The sequence below is a fragment of the Uloborus diversus genome, chromosome 2 (assembly GCF_026930045.1).
Source record: "Uloborus diversus isolate 005 chromosome 2, Udiv.v.3.1, whole genome shotgun sequence".
NCBI lineage: Eukaryota > Metazoa > Arthropoda > Arachnida > Araneae > Uloboridae > Uloborus > Uloborus diversus.
The window spans coordinates 31176386-31197482 of NC_072732.1; the positions used below are offsets into that span (position 1 = coordinate 31176386).

The 21097-nt window shown below is 32.0% G+C and overlaps 1 protein-coding gene across 1 annotated transcript in view; it reads right to left on the minus strand.

Moving 5' to 3' along the window:
* The window catches only part of LOC129216946 (probable cardiolipin synthase (CMP-forming)), a 29087-nt gene that overhangs the window by 666 nt on the left and 7324 nt on the right, over positions 1-21097 (minus strand). The window contains exons 2-6 of the mRNA XM_054851166.1: positions 15874-16011; positions 13963-14092; positions 12839-12924; positions 8912-8980; positions 4854-4945 (exon numbers count right to left, since the gene is read on the minus strand). Coding sequence (XP_054707141.1) covers positions 4854-4945; positions 8912-8980; positions 12839-12924; positions 13963-14092; positions 15874-16011 — 515 coding nt within the window. The remainder of the gene's footprint in view (positions 1-4853; positions 4946-8911; positions 8981-12838; positions 12925-13962; positions 14093-15873; positions 16012-21097) is intronic.

The following is a 21097-nucleotide window of genomic DNA, read 5'->3' on the forward strand; positions in this document are numbered from 1 at the left end:
AGATCGGCTTAAACAGGTGTATATCGTCCAGGACGTTCCCCCCACCTGAAAAGGTCTTTGTGTAATAGTAAATCTTCTGTCTGACCATCCATTACATGGAAAAGCTAATATCCAGTTTATATATTAGTTTATAGGGATGTTGGTTGGTTTGTTACAGATGTGAACTTTTGCCTCTCTATTATTTAGCCTTAGTTTTGTAAAAATGAAAATTTGCTCAAAGCAACATTTTTTGAATTTAAAGTATATTCCGTCAAAATTCTCACGGCAAAAATTGATTTATTTATTTACTAGTGGCACCCGCACGGCTTCACCCGTAGTAGAAAAATTAAAGGTCTTTTGGTTTGCCTGTATATTTACAAATAATGTATGGTGAATTTTCTCGCCAATTGGCTTGTACCGACGTTACAGTTCCACGTTATGATAATTTCGTATCTCGCCAATTGGCTTGTGCCCATGTTACGGTTCCACGTTATGATAATTTCGTAATTTATAATAGTTTTTTTCTTAAAATTGGAATAAAAAAAGAACCACATCGAATTTTCGAAAAATCGCTTCGAGGTGCAAACCCCCATGCTACAAACTAACTTTGTGCCAAATTTCATGAAAATCGCCCGAACGGTCTAGGCGCTATGCGCGTCACAGACATCCAGACATCTGGACAGAGAGACTTTCAGCTTTATTATTAGTAAAGACAACAAAGTTTTGAGCTTACCATTTTGCTTTTATGTTCCTGAACGAGATTAAAATATTTTATTTTCTTTCTGTTGTTTCCATGGTAACTATTTGTGTTTCCCCTTATTTTATTTTTGAGAATGCAATAAATGAGGAAGGTACTAGTGACATTATAAAACGCGCGCATCAAAATCACATCGTTATTTTCCCTTCTCCCCTGCTAGATTCATTCAGATGGAATAGTCTTAACTTGGCACATTGCCGAATTACATACAATCCATGGTCAAACAGTAGATAAACATTAAAATTTCTCACTTTTTAAACTGATTTCCTTCGTTTAATTCCTCTTTTACATTAACTAATGTCCTGATTCAAAATAATTTTTGTATGATTTTTCAAAATGTTTCATCAAAATTTATATTAATTGGATTCTCTGGATATTCATTTATCTGGGACAAGACATTTTTTGGCCATGCCGGTTAACCTGGAGTCTACTATAGCTTCACAGACGAATTATCACATAAAATCCTTTTCATCAGTTAAAGAATAAATCTAAATAAAACCATTTTTGCAAGTACGAAATTATTAGTAATTGAGAAAACACAATATCACAAGCAATATATCAATTTGTTGAAAATTATGTTTCAGTAAATGCCAACTATCAGCATTGTATGTAACAAGTAATTTACAATACTCAATTACAGAGTTTCAGCACTATGTAAATGCATAAACATACAAAAAATACACATAATTAAAACAAAAACTACTGCAATATAGCAATTTAAAATTAGATAAGTAAAAAAGAAAGATAGAGTAAGAAGAGTTTAAATTTGAACACAGAAAATAAAAATTGATTCAATAGGAAACATATTTATTTACTTGTTCATCATTGTCTTATAAAAATGTAATGAATTTAGAAGAAAATAAGCATTTTTCAATTAGTACTTGTGTAAAAAACAAAAGCGTAGGTGGCAATTTTTTCCCATGGTAATTTCAAAATGCATCAAATGATTTATTAGAACCTGAGGTACATACAAAGGCATGGGCGGATTTATGGGGGGTCAGAGGGGGGGCAATGCCCCCCAGTTTTGGGAGGACTTTATGTAGTAACAACACATCTTCCAAAAATTTAAAATAAAAAAAATCATTATTTTTTCATTTTTGAATAGTTCAGAAGAGCATGGGTGGATTTATAGGGGGGGGGGGGCAAAGGGGACAATGCTCCCCAGTTTTGGGAAGAGTTTATATAGTAACAACTTATCTTCCAAAATCTTACAACAACAAAAAAAAATCATGATTTTTTTCTTTTTTGAATAGGAAATTAAAGTTTATTTTTTCTTTTAAACTTAAAATAGCCATTTCTTACAAAGTTTGAACACTACTGTACAAGTGTATAATCTACTACTCAATTTCAGAGGCTGGAAAGTGCAAATTATTGATAGGTTCTAAAATCCTTGAAAAGAATTGGCGCAGTATAGCCTACAAGGGCTCTTGAACCAAAAACCCAATCTAACCAACCAAACCTTGAAAATAATTAGACAAGTCTTTGAAACTCCTAAGCAAAGTGTGCTTCAATTTTATTTCTTATCAAGTGTATAAATTAAGAATTGTTCAAATGGGTAGTATGTTACTCTCTTGATACCTATTCTCTAAATCTGTGCACCATTTCTTTTAAAGTATTAACTTGCATCACAAAGCACTTTTAAAGCGTATATCTTTAAAAAAAATTATTTGCCTATTATTTCCAATTAGCCCTTATAAGACTTCAAAATGCAGAATTTTATATCCATTTTAGATAATTTCCTCCGGTGGAGTAATCCCCGGGCCCCCTAAAACTGGAGATATTCTATATCCCACTTAAAAGGGAGCACTGCGTTACTCAATACCAGCCCCCTCTCTTTTAAGGTCAATTTAAAAAGGACAGCATGATTACACACAGTAATGAAAACGACACATAAAAAGTAAAGAATGGCCTTACGCATCGCAGAAAACAGACAAAAACATAGGAGGAGGGGGGGGGGGAATTAAAAATGTTGCTCCAAAAAAAAAAAAAAATCCTGCCCCCCCAGGAACTCAGTCCTAAATCCGCCTATGTACAAAGGCAATAACTTATTAGCCACATAAAATATCAATTCTAAATAAATATTTTTTTCTGCAGCCTATGAGGTCACAAATGCATCTAAAAGTCATGATGTGTATACCAGTGGCAGTTCATCTATATGTGCACATGAGCATGAAGAAAATGATTAAATTTATTAAAAATTGAAATAAATTAGGATCAAGTGGATTTTTGTAAATTATCAAGAAGTGTAACCCCCTCTACCTTTAAAAAAAAAAAAAAAAAAAAAAAAAAAAACACTAATCCTAAGAGTTCCTAAAGTATTGTAGGTAATTAAAAGCCCTAGATATTACCTTGATTGCATTTTCAGTTGAGGGGATGTGCTTTAATAAAAGCTTATGGCAACAAAAGCGTACAAGATGAACAGGAAAAGCACCACTGTTCATTATCTTTGGTGTTCGTGATCTTTTTTTTTTTTTTTTTTTTGATTTTTTAAAAATATCTATAAAAAAGTCAGATTTTTAAAATTTAAGCCATTTTTTTTTTTAATTTTCAAAAATCTATAGTTACTTTACATTTATCAACATAGTATATTTCATACAGCGGATGAATCCATTCTGCTTACTTTTAAAACTAAGATAAGTTCTCTAACTATTCAATACATTTTAAAGATTTATAAATACATTATAATACTTAGATAAGTGATTTTGTTTCATGCTTTGCTTAAAAATAAGGTTTCTAATATCATGGACTTTTCAATGTAAAAGAATATGTTGATCAATTACTTTTCATAAAAATAAATAAATAATATATATATATATATATATATATATATATATATATATATTATGCTCATGAGGAATTGTTTTCGCTTTTGTTGAAGTTGAACCTCTTTTTTTCAACGTTAGTCAAATTTATGACTTTATTCCAGACATAGATACAGTTGAACCTCTCTATAAGGGACACTAAGGGAACTGCACATTTTGTTTCTGTGAAATGTTTCTTCTTAGCAGGGTTCGTGATTTTTTTAATTGTTTTTAAAAAATCAAAACGTCGGACTTTTTTATTTAAATCGGATTTTTTTTGTTTAAATCAGATTTTTTGATTTTTTTTTTAAATCTTCAAAAGGTTTGAGTTATTTATTACTTGACATTTATAAACATAATATGTGTCGTACAATAGATGAATCCACTCAGCTTATTCTTAAAACTAAGATAAGTACTCCAACTATTCAATACATTTTTAAGATTTATAAATACGTTATTATACTTAGATAAGAAGTGATTTTGTTTTAATCTTTGCTTAAAAATAAGGTTTCTCCCATCATGTACATTTTAGTGTAAAAGAATATGCTGAGCAATAACTTTTCTTAACTATATCAGTGATGGTGTATGAGAAAAACTGCACATTTTTACTTGGTTCTGTACTGAATTGAACTGTAGTATGGAGTAAAAGCAATATTGCAAGAGTGAACATCTGTTTCACACACAGAAGAAGGGATCTATGTAGTTTTGCCTGTTAAAGTTAAGATTGTTTTATGCAGTGCAGTTAAATTTAGAGCAACACATTCTAAAAATTCAAAATTAATCTATAAAAATAAAATGAACTGGTTTTACTGATTTTGTTAAAAAAAAATCACTTGATTCAAATCAATTGATTTAAATCAATGATTTTTTTGAAAAAAAAAATCAATTGATTTAAATCAAGGAACCCTGATTATTTTCACACAGTTTTAGTGTGCTCCTGAGAACTAAAGGCTGCCATTGCCATATTTGGTTATATATCAAAATCTTTTGATGTTTGACTCTCTGCTAAATTTTGTTTCACACATCACTAGCAGGTGTTAACAAAACTAACGTTATGCATGGTAAATGCATTCGGTTGATGACATTAAGTGGAACACCAAAGATAATGGCACATTCCAAATAGTCTTGGAGAAAACCAAGACTGTTTCGTGTGAACCTTTATTTAAATGATGTTCAAGCAGCAATTTTAGGTCTTAAAGGGGAAAAACAACTTTATCGTAGTACAACAGCAGTATCAGTGATATATAGGGGGAAAAAATTTAATATGACAAAGTCACAGGTTTTAAAGAAAGATAAGAATTACTAAGTAACCATACCAAAGTATGTGCAGATACAAATGGTCCACATAATTGAACACTGGAGCTGAAAGTGAACCTGCTACAAGGCAAAGTTGTAAGAATGTATTCACCTGTACATAAAAAAAGGTAATATTTAAACAAAAGTAAATATAATGAAAGTTAGATTATTTTGAATTATATTATTAAAAATAAAACAAACTGTATACATATTTGACATTTGAGTCTAATTTTAGATCTCTGTAATTTTTTTAAAACTCTGATTGAACTAACAATATATATATATATATATATATATATATATATATATATATATATTATAGAGAATAATCGTAGATTAAAATATAATTTAAAAAAAAAAGTAAAAACAATGAAAACCCCATTTTTTTAGCCCATTTTGAATGCATTTATAATTTCCAACACAGTAGCTGCAGATAAAATCAATTAAAAATAACATCAACACATTAAAACAAATTGCATTGAATAAGAATACACAATGACGTCATGTCATAATAAAAAATTCCACTAAGATAAACTACATGCTAAATCATGTAAGGATCAAAGTTTTAATTGCTGTGAAGAAAAAAAATGCACATTTCATTTTCGCAATTTCATTTCTTCTAAAAAAGTTAATTTCCTGCTCAGCATTCTATGTAATAAACTAACAACTTCATTTATCAAAGAAAAACCAACATAATAAAACCTCTCTGAGTGGCCCCCTGTCTTAACAGCCAAAGTTTTTCTGGCACAGATTTTTCACCCCATAGACTATATGTTAAAAACTCCCCAAGCAACAGCTCACCAAACCTTCTGAGCGGCCGCCGAATGGATGCGCCCATTCTAATTTTTCAGGAAAATTTAATTACTTTGTTTCTAATCTATTGCCATTCAGTTCCACATTGGCTGTTAACGAGTCCTGATAGTTTTGGAGTAAAATATCACTCATGATTATTTTATTAATTGGTCAGTGTATTTGTGTATATGTAATCTGGGTTGTAAACACTGCCGAAGATCATTTTTATGAATCTCGAACAATGTATTGAAATTCTGAGCAATACAGTGAAACCCCAATTTTACGTCCCCCGAATCTACGTTTTCCCTGCATTTACCTTTTTTTCATTGTGTCCCATCATCAGTTTTGCTGCTCTGTATTTCCCGTATTTTACGTTTTTTAAACCCAGTTCCTTGAGCTACGTAAAATTAGGGTCTCACTGTATGAGCAGGGAAAATCAGTGAGAAAATTAATACAGCCATTCCATGTCAAGTGACCTTGGGGTCCGAGCTGGACCATCTCTAATTTAGATAAAATTTATAGAGGAGTAGAGAAGTCTTTGAAATTAACCTATACAAATTTTTAGCTTCCTAGATCCAATTCCAGAGGATCTAGAATCTCCGAAAAATGTGATCCAAATTGGTGGATTAGCATTTTGTGCCAAATTGCCAAGTTTGCACCAGGTTTACAGAAACTTTATCACACTGGAAGCCTGAAATTTAAGGCGCTTAAAATATGTTTGACCGTTAGTATATACAAGTATTTTTGTGAATTTGAGCTCATTAGATTTTGTGTTGCATGAGCGTGAACTTGTGAAAAAGCGCGATGGGAAAATTTTTTTCTGGATTTTAAGCTGTCATAAAATCTGGACAAAAATCATTCAAAAGCTCGTGCTGCGTGATTTTATTGCAAAAATGGTTGTTTTTAATAGGTTACAGTTGCAGAGCTTAAATATCTATTTTTTAAAAGATATTGTGATTCAAAGAGGCTCGTTCAATTGAAAAATAGCCAATTTTCAAAGCGCTATAGCTCAATGCCTTTTTTTTTTTTTTTCTTTGCTATATGCCATTAGAAAGAACAGTTTTTCCTTTCAAAATAAGTTTTTTTTCGATGGTGTTCTTTCGAATAAGGATAAAAAACAAGCTTGAAGTTATGTATTTGGTAACGAATTGCCATGTTTAAGCTCAGATTACAGGGAATTTTATAACACTGGAAGCCTGAAATTTTAGGAGCTTAAAGTACTTTTGGCTGTCAATACGTTCTAGTGTTTTTGAGAATTTGAGTTCATTAACTTTTGTGTAGCACGTATGCAAAGTCTTGACAAAACGCAGCAGAGAAACTTTTTCCTAGATTTTAAAATGTCATAAATTCTGAACAAAAATGATTCAAATGCTCAAACTTTGTAATTATATTGTAAATATGCATGCTTTTAAAGGGTTATAGTTGCAGAGTGTAAATATTGGTTTTCTAAAAGATAATGGCATCCAAAGCGGCTATCAAAATAATTCACATGAAAAATAGCCTGTTTTTAATGTCCTGTATCTCAAATTTGTCATTTTGCATCTTCTTTTCGCTAGTACCATGAGAAAGAACATATTTTTTCCTATAAAAATAGTCTTTCTTTTCGATGGTGTTCTTTCAGATAAGCATGAAAAATAATATTTTTAGTAAGCCTGAAATACTATTTGTAGTTAGTGAGAAAATCTCATTCTACAATTAATAAAGAATGGTAAATGCCATGACTACCGACTAATAGGGATTTTGCAACTGTTATAAGTCAGAAATAGTTTTTTATTAATCATTTAAAAAGATACTTTGCAATAGAAATATGATAAAAAAAGAAAATTATCTTGTTCTGTCTGGTGTATTAGTCTGCTTCCTGAACAAATTACTTTTCTGATTCTCACATATTTAATTTGCAAAAGAACTTTTTAAATGATTAATAAAAACTTTCTGACTTATAACAGTTGCAAAATATCTGTAAGTCGGTTGTCATGGCATTCACCATTCTTTATTTATTGTAGAACGAGATTTTTTCGCTAATGACAAATAGTATTTCAGGCATGTTTTTTCACGCTTATCTAAAAGAACACAGTTGAAGTGGAATGACTCAATAGAGTAACACTTCAAATTATTTCAGGCACGGAAAAGGAACAGGGTGATTTGATAATTACAGTTTCGACTGAGAAAACCATCTTCTGGTTAACGAGTCAGCGAAAGTAAGAGTTTTTTAATACAATCTAACATTAATTTGGGGTTGTTTAAATTAACTTATTAGTTCGCAGTGTGCATTAGTAAAATTTTTTGAACAAATATTGTTATGCCTTTCAGGTGCTAAGTTGACCTCTGACGATCAATTTACTAACAGGTTTTGTGATAATCAGCAAACTCAACTTTCAACGGAAGTGATATTAAGGATAATAGATAAAGTCATTGAAAGTTCTGATGCAATAACAAATACATTGGTAAGAGAAATACTACTTTTAAAAACAACTGTTAGAGAAGAGTAAAACCTTAAATTACAAAGTGTATTTTTTGTCAAAAAATGTAAACAATAATTAAATAATATACTATTTCCCCTTTAGAAAGGTATTAAACTTCATTTCATCTGTTAGACTTGACTTCATATTATGTGCATGGGTTTTCTTTACAGTTGCTGTATAGAAATTATACAGCCACTATAAAAAAAAAACCATTTAAAGCCACCCCCTGAACGGTCAAAATTTTATGGAACGGCCGTTCAGAGAGGTTTCACTGTATTCTAAAAATGTGATTAATTGCGTCTCCCCCCCCCCTCCCACTCAGTATCAGTTACAAGATGTCTACTTTTAAAAATAATGTGTTAATGTGATGTAATTATTAATTTCACAGTCATAAACAAAATAATTAGTTTTATTTAATTAAATTTTCACAATCATTTGAATTTATTTAAAACATCTTTAAGTACTTTTTTTTTAAATGTGAAAGGCATACTGGAATTTACAGTTTACAAACTCAGATGAAATGATAAGTAAATCAAATGTTCAAAGAAAAAACTGATATTTATTAAAAGATAAGGATTGCTCTAGCCTGTCCACAGGGTATTTTCTATTGAATTAAAATTAAGAAAAACAATGTTTTAATAACAAATTTAGTAAATTGGTGTCTCAATTAATTTTTAAGCTAACTAACTTGAAACAGTTATAGCACATAAATTAATCATTGTCAGTTACTTAAATTCTAACTCATTCAACATAATGATGATAATCAATGAGTAATATCACAAAAAATAATAATAATAATAATAATAATAAAGAAAAAATCTTACCTTACTGAGGTTAGTGGGAGATAATCGTGCAGTGACAAAAGACATGTCAAAATACCTGCTCAATGTTTTCTATAAATAAAAACAGCAAAGTTGAAGTTGTAGCAAAATAAAATAAAAATTGGGAAATCAATTGTTAATTAACTGCGGAAAGTTAAAGCTCAGCTGCCACAAGTTTATGTTCTCTAATGGAGGGACTTAATGAACATATTGTAATATTTATATTAAGGAATAATAACAGGAATGTCTTCGCATTCAGAAGATATCAGTTGAAAGTAGTTTCAGTGTCAAATAAAACATTTAATGAATCAAGGAAAATGAAATATGATACTTAAATATCACAATATTAAAAAGAGAAAATAATTCCTTACTTTGCAATTTTTGCACATTTTTAAATCTATTTCACAAGTGTAACTTGCTAATTTATTCATATCAAAAAACATAACAATAATAAAATAATAGTTAAAAAAGCTAAAAACACATGCTTTAGTAGCAAAATTAACTAAAAAGTTAAAAATAATCTTTGGATGACAAGTATATAAAGTAATTGACCAAACACTTAATTTTAATGTAATAAAAAAAAAGCGTAGGGCATCTTATCAGTTGTCTTAAATTTCTTCCACTTGTTATCCATGCAAAAATGTAAATAGGCAGCCCCTCACGCTTTTTTTTATTACAGTAAAATTAAGTGTTTGGTCAATTACTTTATATACTTGTCATCCAAAGATTATTTTTAACTTTTTAGTGCATTTTGCTACTGTAGCATGTTTTTTTAGTTTTTAAACTATTTTTTAGTTTATTTTGCTACAAAAGCGTGTTTTTTTAGTTTTTTTAAACATCGGGGGGGGGGGGGGGGACTCTTAGAGGGATGGACACCTCCAAGATTGTGGATTTACGATTCTAGTTTTTGTACTCAAATAACAAAAATTAATTGTTTGTATTTTTTCTTATTACTGTTTTTTTTTCCAAATAAGATTTAGATACTAAATATTGCTAACACTTGTAACTCTTAAATGAAATCTCTATGCATGTGTTCGATTTTTATAACGGAATGTATCTTAGTATTCTATTGCATTATTTGCATCAGACATTTTGAATGCTTTCTCGTAAATTCATGTGCAAACATTGTTACACTCCACAGCTCTGGTTTTTACGTTGTAAGTAATTCTAATAAGCCACTGGCTATTTGTCCAAAGGAAAGTTGGACCCACAAGCATACAAGTTAAGCTAATAAAAGCCTGTTAATTAGAATAAACTAATAACTTATCGTTAATAAATTAATTTGATTATAGAATATTGCATTGTCATCAGGTCTGAGGTTGCATTTCAAATTTTAAAAGTATCCGATCACAAAAAGTGGGCGAAAATTCAAACATAATATCATTTACCCAAACTGCTCTGCACGAGACTGTGTCCATTTTAGTTATTTTGCCAAGATGAATAGTTTTAAGAGGGTCATTGATCTTCATTAGGGACTAATAAACTGACCAGGGCCAGCCTAGCTGGGCCCAGAGCATGTTGCTGGTCCTCACATTTGTATTTGTAAATTTTAGCATTTAACCCATTCCCTGCCCCGGCCGATACAGAATCGGCCGTGCAGTCTGTGTTAAAACTGCCTTGGCCGATGCAGGTTCGTCGCAAGAAAATGGTTCCTAACTGGTTTTGACAATCCTGTATCATGACAGCGTTTTGAGCAGTTTTTGCTTCGGCCAAATCTATGTCGGCAATCCTTTCAGGGGCAGAACCCTGTTATTGAGCTTGTTGGGCTCTGGTGCTTTTAGGGGAGCGGTACAAAAGCTCTCTTCCTTAGTCAAAAGGGACATAATTTATAGTATTTCAAGAAACTGTTGTTTGTAATTTATTTTATTTCACTGAGATATTAACATTTCAAGTACTCTTAGATGGTACACGTATAATGCTTTAAATAATCAGGCAAGATATTTTCATTTTTCTGTGGAAGCTTTGTTTCTCAGTATTCTGGTATTTGAACTCATGATGAACAAGAGTGTGAAAATATTTCCTTACAGTTATCAATATTTTTATGCTTGAATAAAGCAAAGAAATGGAAATATTTTTTTCCTTTTAAAAGATCCACCTTCTTATAAAGCATAATTCACTAAATTTGTCATAATCCTCAAATTTTCTAATTTATTTTACACAATATTATTTTTTTTAAATCTGTTACATATTTTAATTTTGAATGAGTATGTTTTATTTTTTTTTTAAATTATAATGTGTTTACAACGCTTTTTATTTATTTATATACTATTATTATTTATTTTTTTAAATTTATTTTTAAATAATAATATATTTAAAATTAAATTATAACTTTTTAGATTTGCGGCACCCTTAGATGAATTTTTAGTGAAGCGGTTTTGAATGTTTTCAATTTCACAAACAATTATGACGACCGCATTGACTATACGTAAAAGTTGACTATGTAAAACATAAAATAAATATGAAAGCACAAATGAAATGATAATATCTTGAATTCTTTTGTTTAATGTATGCTTTACTCATACGAAACATTCCTCCCATCCCCCTTTTCCTTCTTTTTCAGATTTTATTTATTGTCTTAAAATAAGTTCAATGTTTTAATTGCACCTTCTATTATGAGATTTTTAAAATAGAAATAAATTATTTGGTTTGTTTTCAATAATAAAATTGCCTAAATTAGTAAATAATCCTATGAAACTAACTAAAATTTTTCAAAGTATGTTTTAAAAAAAGGAAGAAAAAAAGACTCGATTTCAAGCAAGATTTCCTATTTTTTTTCTTCTGAAGTGTATCACATGTCCCGAATACTATAGCAGTAATAAAGCTTGCTTTGAAATTCCTTTTTGATTTAAACTGTATTGTTGTAAGAAAATGATGTGGAAGGATTGACCTCAAGATACCATGGCTTGTTGACCATTCTTTAAATGGGGAGTCAGTTGAATGGAACTAATAACTTGTTTTTGAAAAGCGCTCCTTAGGGAATGGACCTCCCAGGGCACAGGACCTTATGTTAGCACTGAACGTTTCTGTTATTCCTCTCTCAGCTGGGGCTTTTAGTTACATGCACAGAAATATACTTTAAGGAAATAGGGGATTAGCCCCAAGTTTTGATCTTTTGTAATCATTTATCTTTAAAATACTTCCCACGCTTGAGCAACAATCTAAGTGTCCAATCCGGACACTCAGAAGGGATTAAAGTCATAGGAGTTACGATAAAAGAACCGACCAGCAAAGGGATCTTTCTGTGTTTATTGGTCATTTGAAATTGTCACAATGTATCAAAAGGCACCGAAGAATACTTTTTAACCTCTTAGAAAATCATTAACGCACTTAAAGCGTTTTTGTCCATTCAATTCCCTTGCTCACAGGTTGAATCAATTAGTCAATAGTTTGACGAATGTTTTGTTGAGGCCTTTTGAAAGATAGATCATCTTACATTCAACAGTTTTGATTTTTTAGGTTTACAAAAAGAAAAAACAATGATATACTAAGATAGAAGAAAAAAGAAAAATTAATCAATAAAATAATTAGTGTTATAAAAATTACTGCTTTATGTCCTATCATCTATTGTTTATTATTTTCACATTATGCACTGTGTAAATTTAATGAATATTTCAGTACATATTAGCAACCTTGTATTTTATTGCAATATTTAATCCAGTACCTAAAAACTAATAAAGCGAAGCGATTTTTGAATGCAAGCTCAACAGCAAAAACAACATTAAAATCCCGTTAACAAAATGGGGAGAAAAGTGCTATTACAATGTAGTAAAAAGCAACTCCGTTCATTATATGCAACAAGCACATTAAGGGTTTTTGGGGCTGATCATGGAATCGGTTAATACTAAAATCATGGTCAGCACCATATTAGTTAAAAAGCTTGAAAGTTCTATATGAAAATTCAAAAGGAGTTTACTAAAAAACTTTACTTACAGGTGGTGGCAATGACACATAACGTATATAAAATCCAGCTCCGAATAAACAAGCATCTCGTAAAATTATCAAAGTTGTCAAAGGAACTAAAAGATACAAAATAATAATAATCATCATCATGAAAGAAAATACTTATAAATAGCAAAACTAAATGTTCTAGCAAAAATATGAAATGCTTACAAAAAGGATTAATCACTCCATTAGGTAAACTTATAAAACTTATTTAAGTATTACAAATTTAAATAATAATTTAAAATACTATAAATACTTAATTTTAATTCAATTAATTTTAATTTAAAATACTACAAATTAAATACAGTGAAATTCCGTTACAATGAATATCAATACAATGGTGATACAGCAAAACCTATAAAGTTGACCACTCTTGTATGTTGACCACCTGTCTAAGTTGACCGCTATTCTCAGGCACAGAATTTGATCTATATCATACAATTCACACATCATAAGTTGACCACCAAAGTAGTGCATTGGAAGTGGTCAAAGTATACAGGTTTCACTGTATAAACTTTCATAGAAATGAACTTTTGGTGAGGTAGTACCGTAGAATACCTTTATAACGCCGACCTATATAACGCAATTCTCTATAAACCGCACACCTTTTCAGAAGTAAACAATAGATTTTGAAGTTTAAAAAATCCCTCTGTCTTGCTTTGCAAACATAAAAATTGTTAGGCAAATTAAATTTTAAAACAGTTTTCCATCTTTCCATCATAAGTCAAAGCTTTTAAAAGAAAATTATTATTCACAGTCAAAAGAAAATACCAGATGGTTCTTGAAAATTCAGCTATTATGCAAACCATGAAGCTACCAGAAGTGCAAGATAATTCACTTTCTTTTCATTGTGAAGCATATTTATTTGTGGATGACTAATTCAATAATTAGTGCTTTACTACTCATTGCAGATAAAACCCATTCTGAAGTGCTAATATATAGATATATTCTGAATATTAGTTTGAAAATTAGTGAAGTAACCTATATAACACCAAAACCTGTATAACACAAAAGCTCTGGTCCCAAGGTGTGCGTTATAACGGTTTTCTACTGTATTCAGTAAAATGAGCAAGAGAATTTGGATAAACAGGCATAAACATGCTACAGATTACCTGGAATCAGGCCTTTTACAGTTAATGTAATAAAAAGAGTCGCAATGAGAAGTTTATCAGCAGCTGGATCAAGGAAACTCCCTATCATGGTCTGTTGGCTCGGAAAACTACGTGCAATAAAACCATCGATCTGGAATTTAAGTTAAAATCAGTTAACTGCAGAACAAGTTTTTCACAGAAAACAATAAATTCAAGTTTTACGTAAAACAGCAAGACAAAAGGTATAATGCATAAACCATCAAATATATTCAATGGTTTTATCCTATTGAGTAATTGCTAGTAATGTGAAGCGAATAAATACTTGTTAGGTATTTAACAAAATCTGGATACATGCTAAAACCTGCATGAAATGGAGAAAAAACATTGAAAAGGAGTAGGGATCCAGAAATTATTGTAAGGGGGGTCAAGTTTCAATGGCCAACGTTATATCTTAACATAAAATTTAGTATCAGTTCAGCAGGAGCGCCTACCACCCCCCTCCCCACCCCCAGAGGAATGGCACACCACCTGATATGCTACGGAGTACCCCCTCTCCACAAATGAGATCGAAACCCTTTGAAATGAACCCCTGCTCTCCGCTAAATTTTTCAATGGCACTACCAGTGTCATGGATCATATTCAGGGTTGGTCAGATTGGACCCAATTGGGTTGGACCCAATGGGTTTTTTTGAAAACACCCATTTAAAAAAAAAAACATTATTTAGCCCACTTTTGGGTTTTTTTCAAATTTTCTGACAAGTTTCTAAAAAAATTAATTAGTTTAAATACTTTCACAATTTAAACTTCTTTTTTATTTGTTCTTCATCACAGACAATGGACATAAAAAATGAATTTTGAACTTGAATAGTATTTCTTAACTCTTAACGGCATTAAAAAAATACTTCAAAGATTTTAAATAAATGTGTTTAACTTTTTTCTTTAACTGGTCAATAAATAACTCAAATTATCTTGACCAAGTCCTGTCACGTCTGATTTTCTCAATATTTGTAGATTGTGCAGAGGAAACTAATTTAGTTAAAAGGCTTTCATGTGAATTATTTTCTGCTAACCAACACATCACAAATCTCGAATAAACACAAGGTATATTTTTTAGAAATAAACAGATTTTTCAAACGGTCAGACATAAAACAGAATGTACAGTATTTATAGGATGTACAGTATTTTCATTATCTTACGAAAAAGTTTAATATTTCTTACTCTGTATACAGAAAAAAAAAAAGGCAACATAAAATTCAAAGAAATGTTTTGATTAAGCTGGAATTCAGTAAAAAGGGATTTAAACTACTTGAGGTTCTACAGTAGTTTTGCATAACAAAATGAAATACAATCAAGTAAAATACAAAAAAAAATGTAGTAATTAAAAGCGAACAAACGAACAAAAGATTTTATCACTCAAGAAGTAACTTTGCCTTAACCAGGGTTAAAGGGTTGTAAGAGTTTCAGCCAGTGGTGGTTTTAACCATGGATAAAATCTGTTTAAACCGGCTGGGATAAAATCAGTTTTATCCAGTTTTAACCACTTAGATAATTATCAAATTTTAAATGAAAACCAAATAATAATTTATTAAAAAGAAATGCAAAACAAACCATAATCAATCATCTTTCATTATTTATCTAAATAGTATGTTTTACAGTTTGTAGAAATTACAGCATGTTTAGAAGATAAGGTTCACATGAAAAATATGCAGTAACATTAAAAAAATAATAGAGTGAAACATTGTAAGTTAAATAGATAGATTTTAATTCTCACACACAAATGTACAAAGTATTTGAAAGTATTTCAAGTAATTTTGAAGAATAAATGAGAGAAGAAAAAAAAACTTCTTTTAGAAACATATATATCATTTCATTTTATTTCAAATTCATTTTTCAAAATGCCTGATTGAGAGAAACTGATAAAGAATGTCTTACCAAATCTGTAAATCCAGCAACAATGAAAAGTCCAAGAGATGCTGTGTAAAATTCAGAAATAACAAGATAACCTAAAACAGGAGTTGATAATATCCTTAATACACAAAGTCCGTTAGGCACTGTCAAAATATTTTCTTTCTGAAAAAAAAAGTAAGAGTGAACAAATAATTCCATACAAATTTAGATAATGAAATTATTCCTAAACAAATACATCTTGATTAATTCATGTATTGAATGTCATACGTGCAATAAATTCATGTAAGCATATTTAGACTTTTCAACTTTCAAAGATTGAGAGAGATATGCATAGAATCAATAACAAAAAAGTCAAAAAGTGTGTAAGTATAGGGTCACAAATGGATAAAAAAAAACTTATGAATAATCATTCTGTGGATATTATATAAAAGGATCACCAATTTTATAATTTTAGTACAGAACCTTTTATCCTGGATCCAGAAAATCATAAAAATTGTGTTTGATTTTCCCCACCATTTTTGAAAAATCTGTCTAGTTTCTCTCTCTTGAAAATGCTCTTTTTTTCTTTTTGTGAAACATCTCTAACAAATTGGTCATTTTTCTCTAAAAACTGTACTTACGTGAGTGCAATTCAAGAAATTTAGTAGAAAAACAAAGCTTAAAGCTGGAGCAACATACAGACAAGGCAAAAAAATTTCTCAAACAGAACTTGAAAAGAAAGACACTACAAAACTTAGTGGCAGATTTACTGTGTTGGAATTGCAACCACCAGAAGGATCCTGAAGGCGTACTAAAACATACATGATAAATACATGCAATAGACCACCAGCTCAGTCATTCCATCGGAGGACTGCAGTTTTGTGCTTATTAGCATTCATCAGTCCGGAATAGAAAGTGACTGAGCTGGAGGTGGAAAACCTCTTAAGGAAGCCAAGACTGCCAAACAAACTGGTAGCTAATATAAAATTAGCACAGACCAGACATGTGACTGAAGCAATGGTTCTGTCACTCGTCTGGTTTATTTAAATTTAAGTTTTGTAAAAAATTGACAAACAACAGTTTTTAGTGATCCAGAAAACCAGGAAACTCGGACATTTGGGAAAGCTGTGGTCTTGAACATTACTTATAATGGGTTCTTTACTGTATCAATAAAACTCAAAGCAATGGTTTTGTCACTTGTCTGGTTTATTTAAATTTAGGTTTTGTAAAAAATTGAAAAACAGCAGTTTTTAGTGATCCAGAAAACCAGGAAACTCGGACATTTGGGAAAGCTGTGGTCCTGACCATTACTTATAATGGGTTCTTTACCGTATCAATAAAACTCACTTCAGTTTGGATTTTATTCGTTGCTGTAGTCGATGTAGAGCACAGGGATAGCGCATGCTTTCTTAACGTTATACTAGTCCCCCACTTTTTGCCAATTTTAACACAAGTGATGTGTCACTGCTTAAAAATCAGCATTTGCTCATTTAGGGTGCATTCAGAAACAAGGATCGGTCGCTTGCCACCGCAATCGTTCGGAAACGCCTGCGGTAGAACCGGTGACGTCACATAACCGCCTTCAGGAACACTACGGCCGTTTTCTGGCGGTTGACTTGGTAGCAACCTGTGGCACTGCTGTCTGGAAGTGGTTAGCGAGATCACAAATGTCACGAAGTGTGTGTTGGCCAATCCGGTCGTGTTTCATGTTTTGATCGTATCCAGGGTTCGTACTCAATTTCAGAAATTAAATGAAGGAGTTTTGAAGGAGTAAAATGAGATTTTGAAGGAGTACTTTTGGGCTATCCTTATATATATAAATTTTCACTTTTTTTTCAACAGATTTGAACCCCTTTCACCTTCGTCACACTTTACCTTTCTCCTTCCCTTGTCACATGTCCTATTTTTCATAAACATATTGTTATAATAACTGTGTGATGTCACTTTTTGCCACCCTCTCTTCCTCTTGTCACAATTTCATGAGCCCGTCTCCCCTCAAGGCATGACATCACTTGTGTATGATTCTTTTTACAATGTCAAGACTGCAATTTACTAAATAATTGCTTTTTAACAAAATCATTTGATATAGTGCATCTACTAACATATTTTTCAATATTTAAATATTGAAAAAGCTGACTTTTGCAACTGAGAGTGTGGTGGAGTTAAAAGCAATAATCATAATAATTGACGAAATAGCCAAGCACCATTTAAGCATGATTTAATTCACCTATGAAATGTCTTAGTCATCAAATATAATATTTTCACATACAACTTTTATGACTTCTATAACCAATTCATAAATCACATCTTTATGAAAAAAAATATATCAAATTAATACATTAAAATCGCTCTTATACCTTCGGCCCTGTGACAAAGCTAAGTTGTCGATCGAAGTATTTTAAATTATTGTCATAAAGGACGATTATGTAGTCTTGATCTAAAAAAGAAGGAGTTTTGAAGGATTTAAAACCAAAATGAAGGAGTTTGAAGGGTCCTTCAAAAAAAATTCCTAAATGAAGGAGTATTGGAGGAGTTTTGAAGGAGTGTACGAACCCTGGTATCGTACGTGACTTTCCCATCACGAAAGTTACGCTTTGATTGGAGCGTCGTTTGCTACTGAACTAGAACTACCGCAGTGTAACCAGGAGCGTTCGGAAACACAGCTGTTCTACCCGAATTCCTAGAGAAATTACAAATACATCATAACCGCACCGGGCTAACCACACGGTGTAACCGGTGGATCATTTCCGAACGCAGCCTTAGTCAATCGATTCTTTCCTGGAAAGAGCTCTTTTGGAGAGTTCTCTATTGTATCCAAGGCAAGCCCGCTCCAAGCCTGATCGGCGCAAATGTCTTTTGAGCGTCTTCATGCAGTGGCCTTCTAGGTTTGAGGAAACTATAGTTAACACCAGGCGGGATGTTTTGCACACAAATATGATACAGCAATTAATTTATTAAAAACACAATGGCATTTAAATTATAAAAAAATAACAACGTGTAGATATTTAATTTTGGAATTTAATGCAGTGCACATTTTTACTCATATCTCGAAGTTGTTTCAAGCTTGGTAGTACCTCTGATATGCAAGAAGAAAATATTTTAAGAGAATCAAAGTTAACACTGCTCCAAATATCTCTCTAATCTGTAACTGATGAATAATTAATCGAACTTTTATGTTTTATGCCGGTCTAAACATCCTCCAGCTTGGTTAGTCCTATGCCGGGCTGATGAGTGCTAATAAGCAAGAAACTGCAGTCCCGGCTGGAATTGACTGAGCTGGCGGTGTATTTCTGCCTTTGCCCTGGCTATAGGGCGGTAACTTACTGAATATACCTGCCTTGCCTGCAATATTCGAGTTGAACCGAACCATTGTTTCGATTACTCGTCTGGTCAGTGCTAATTCTATGCTAGCTGCCTGTTTGTTTGGCACTCTTGGCTTCCTTAAGAGGTTTTCCACCTTCAGCTCGGTTAGTCCTATGCCGGGCTGATGAGTGCTAATAAGCACGAAACTGCAGTCCTCGGCTGGAATTGACTGAGCTGGCAGTGTATTTCATGTATGACAAAAGGGTACTAATCATATCGTGTGGGGTGATTTCGCCGCTAGAGGGCGCTACAGTTGCTGGGGAGTGTTTTTGCTGCTCCTGAGATAAGTGATTTTTTACTGTAATTGTTTATTTTACTACTTTAGTTTCAGTATTTTTACTGTATTTTATTATATAATTAAGTACTCTTGTGCTTTTAAGTCTTATTTTTGATTTACTTGCTTTCTTAAAGTGTTTTTCTATTCTGTGTAGCTAAGCCTAAATTGTGCTGATTTCTTGTTAAGCCTGACTGCTCTGTTTAGGGTGTAACTTGTTTATTTTAATTTACAGCTTGTCTTAGGATTTAGTAATATTTGTATCTTTTACTTCCAATGCTTTCTAATTCTAATAATTAGCAATATTTCTCCAATTTTGTATTTTTGTATTGACTTTTTAAGTGTACCATTTTGAGCTAGAATGGGAGTTATATGCATAATGAAGGAGGTTAAAAGTGGTAAAGGGGACAAGTGGATTTCTTGTGACCTATGTCAGATGTTCTGCTTGTTTAAGGGGAAGGATGAGTCTGAGAAGGATTTCATTTGCACAAATTGTGTTGAACTCTCAGCAATCAGAGTTAGGATGCTTACTTTGGAGGGTGAGTTAGCATTAGGCTGTAGGCCTGTAGATGGGGTAAACACTCCAGAGGGAAAGGGGGAAGTTAGCAAAAAGGATGTGGGAATTAGCTGTGTGTTAGATAGTGGGAAAATTCCAGAGGTAAAGGGGAAAGTTATTGCTGAGGCGACTGACTGGGAAACAAAGGGTATAATTTTGGGAGATTCAATGGTGCGTGAGGTGGGAAACTCAATAGGCAGAGTTAGACGTAAGGTGGCTAGATGTTGTTTGCCAGGGGCTCGGGTGAGAGATGTAAATAGGGTTGCTGAAAAGAAGGGGGTATTTAATAAAGAGGATGTAGTTACTTTGTGGGTGGGAACAAACGATGTAGGCCATAGTAACAATGATGAGTTTACAAAGGAATGGGATTCTTTGTTGGACAAAGCAACCAACTGTTCGGCAAATGTCCAAGTGGTTGGTTTGCTTCCCAGGTATGGAGTGCATAGGAGTTGGTTAAACCAACGGGCTAGGTGTATCAACCTGGTACTCAAGGAAATTTGCGTTAAGCGTAGTATCAGGTTTATTGATGTGTGGAGTAGATGTAAACGAGATTGGATTGCTAGGGATGGCCTACATCTGAGCTCTACAGGGGTCAAAATGGTTAGTGGTTTGGTTTTAGAGGCTTCAGAATCAAAAAACTAAGTTGGAATGGGGGGCATGGTTTAAGGAGCAGAATTTGAAAGGGTACTAACTATCGGGATTTTAGTAGAAACGGAAATAGGGTGGCTAATAAGAGAAAAGATTTTAACACTTGGGATTCAAACAATCGTGCAGCATTAAATAAAAGTAAGATGGGCTTACTTAAGGTTTTTTATACAAATGCTCGTAGTATTAGGAACAAGATGGAAGAATTGAAAAGCATAATTATAGACGAGAGGTTGGATATTATTGGAGTTACCGAGACATGGGCTACCGAAAGTGATGATGATTTATTATCTATTGCTGGGTATAATTTGTTTCGACAAGATAGAGTAGGTAAAAGAGGTGGTGGGGTTTTATTTTATGTCAGAGACACTTTAATTTGCAACGAATTGGTAATTAATGATAAACCTAATGAGATTGATATGATTTGGCTG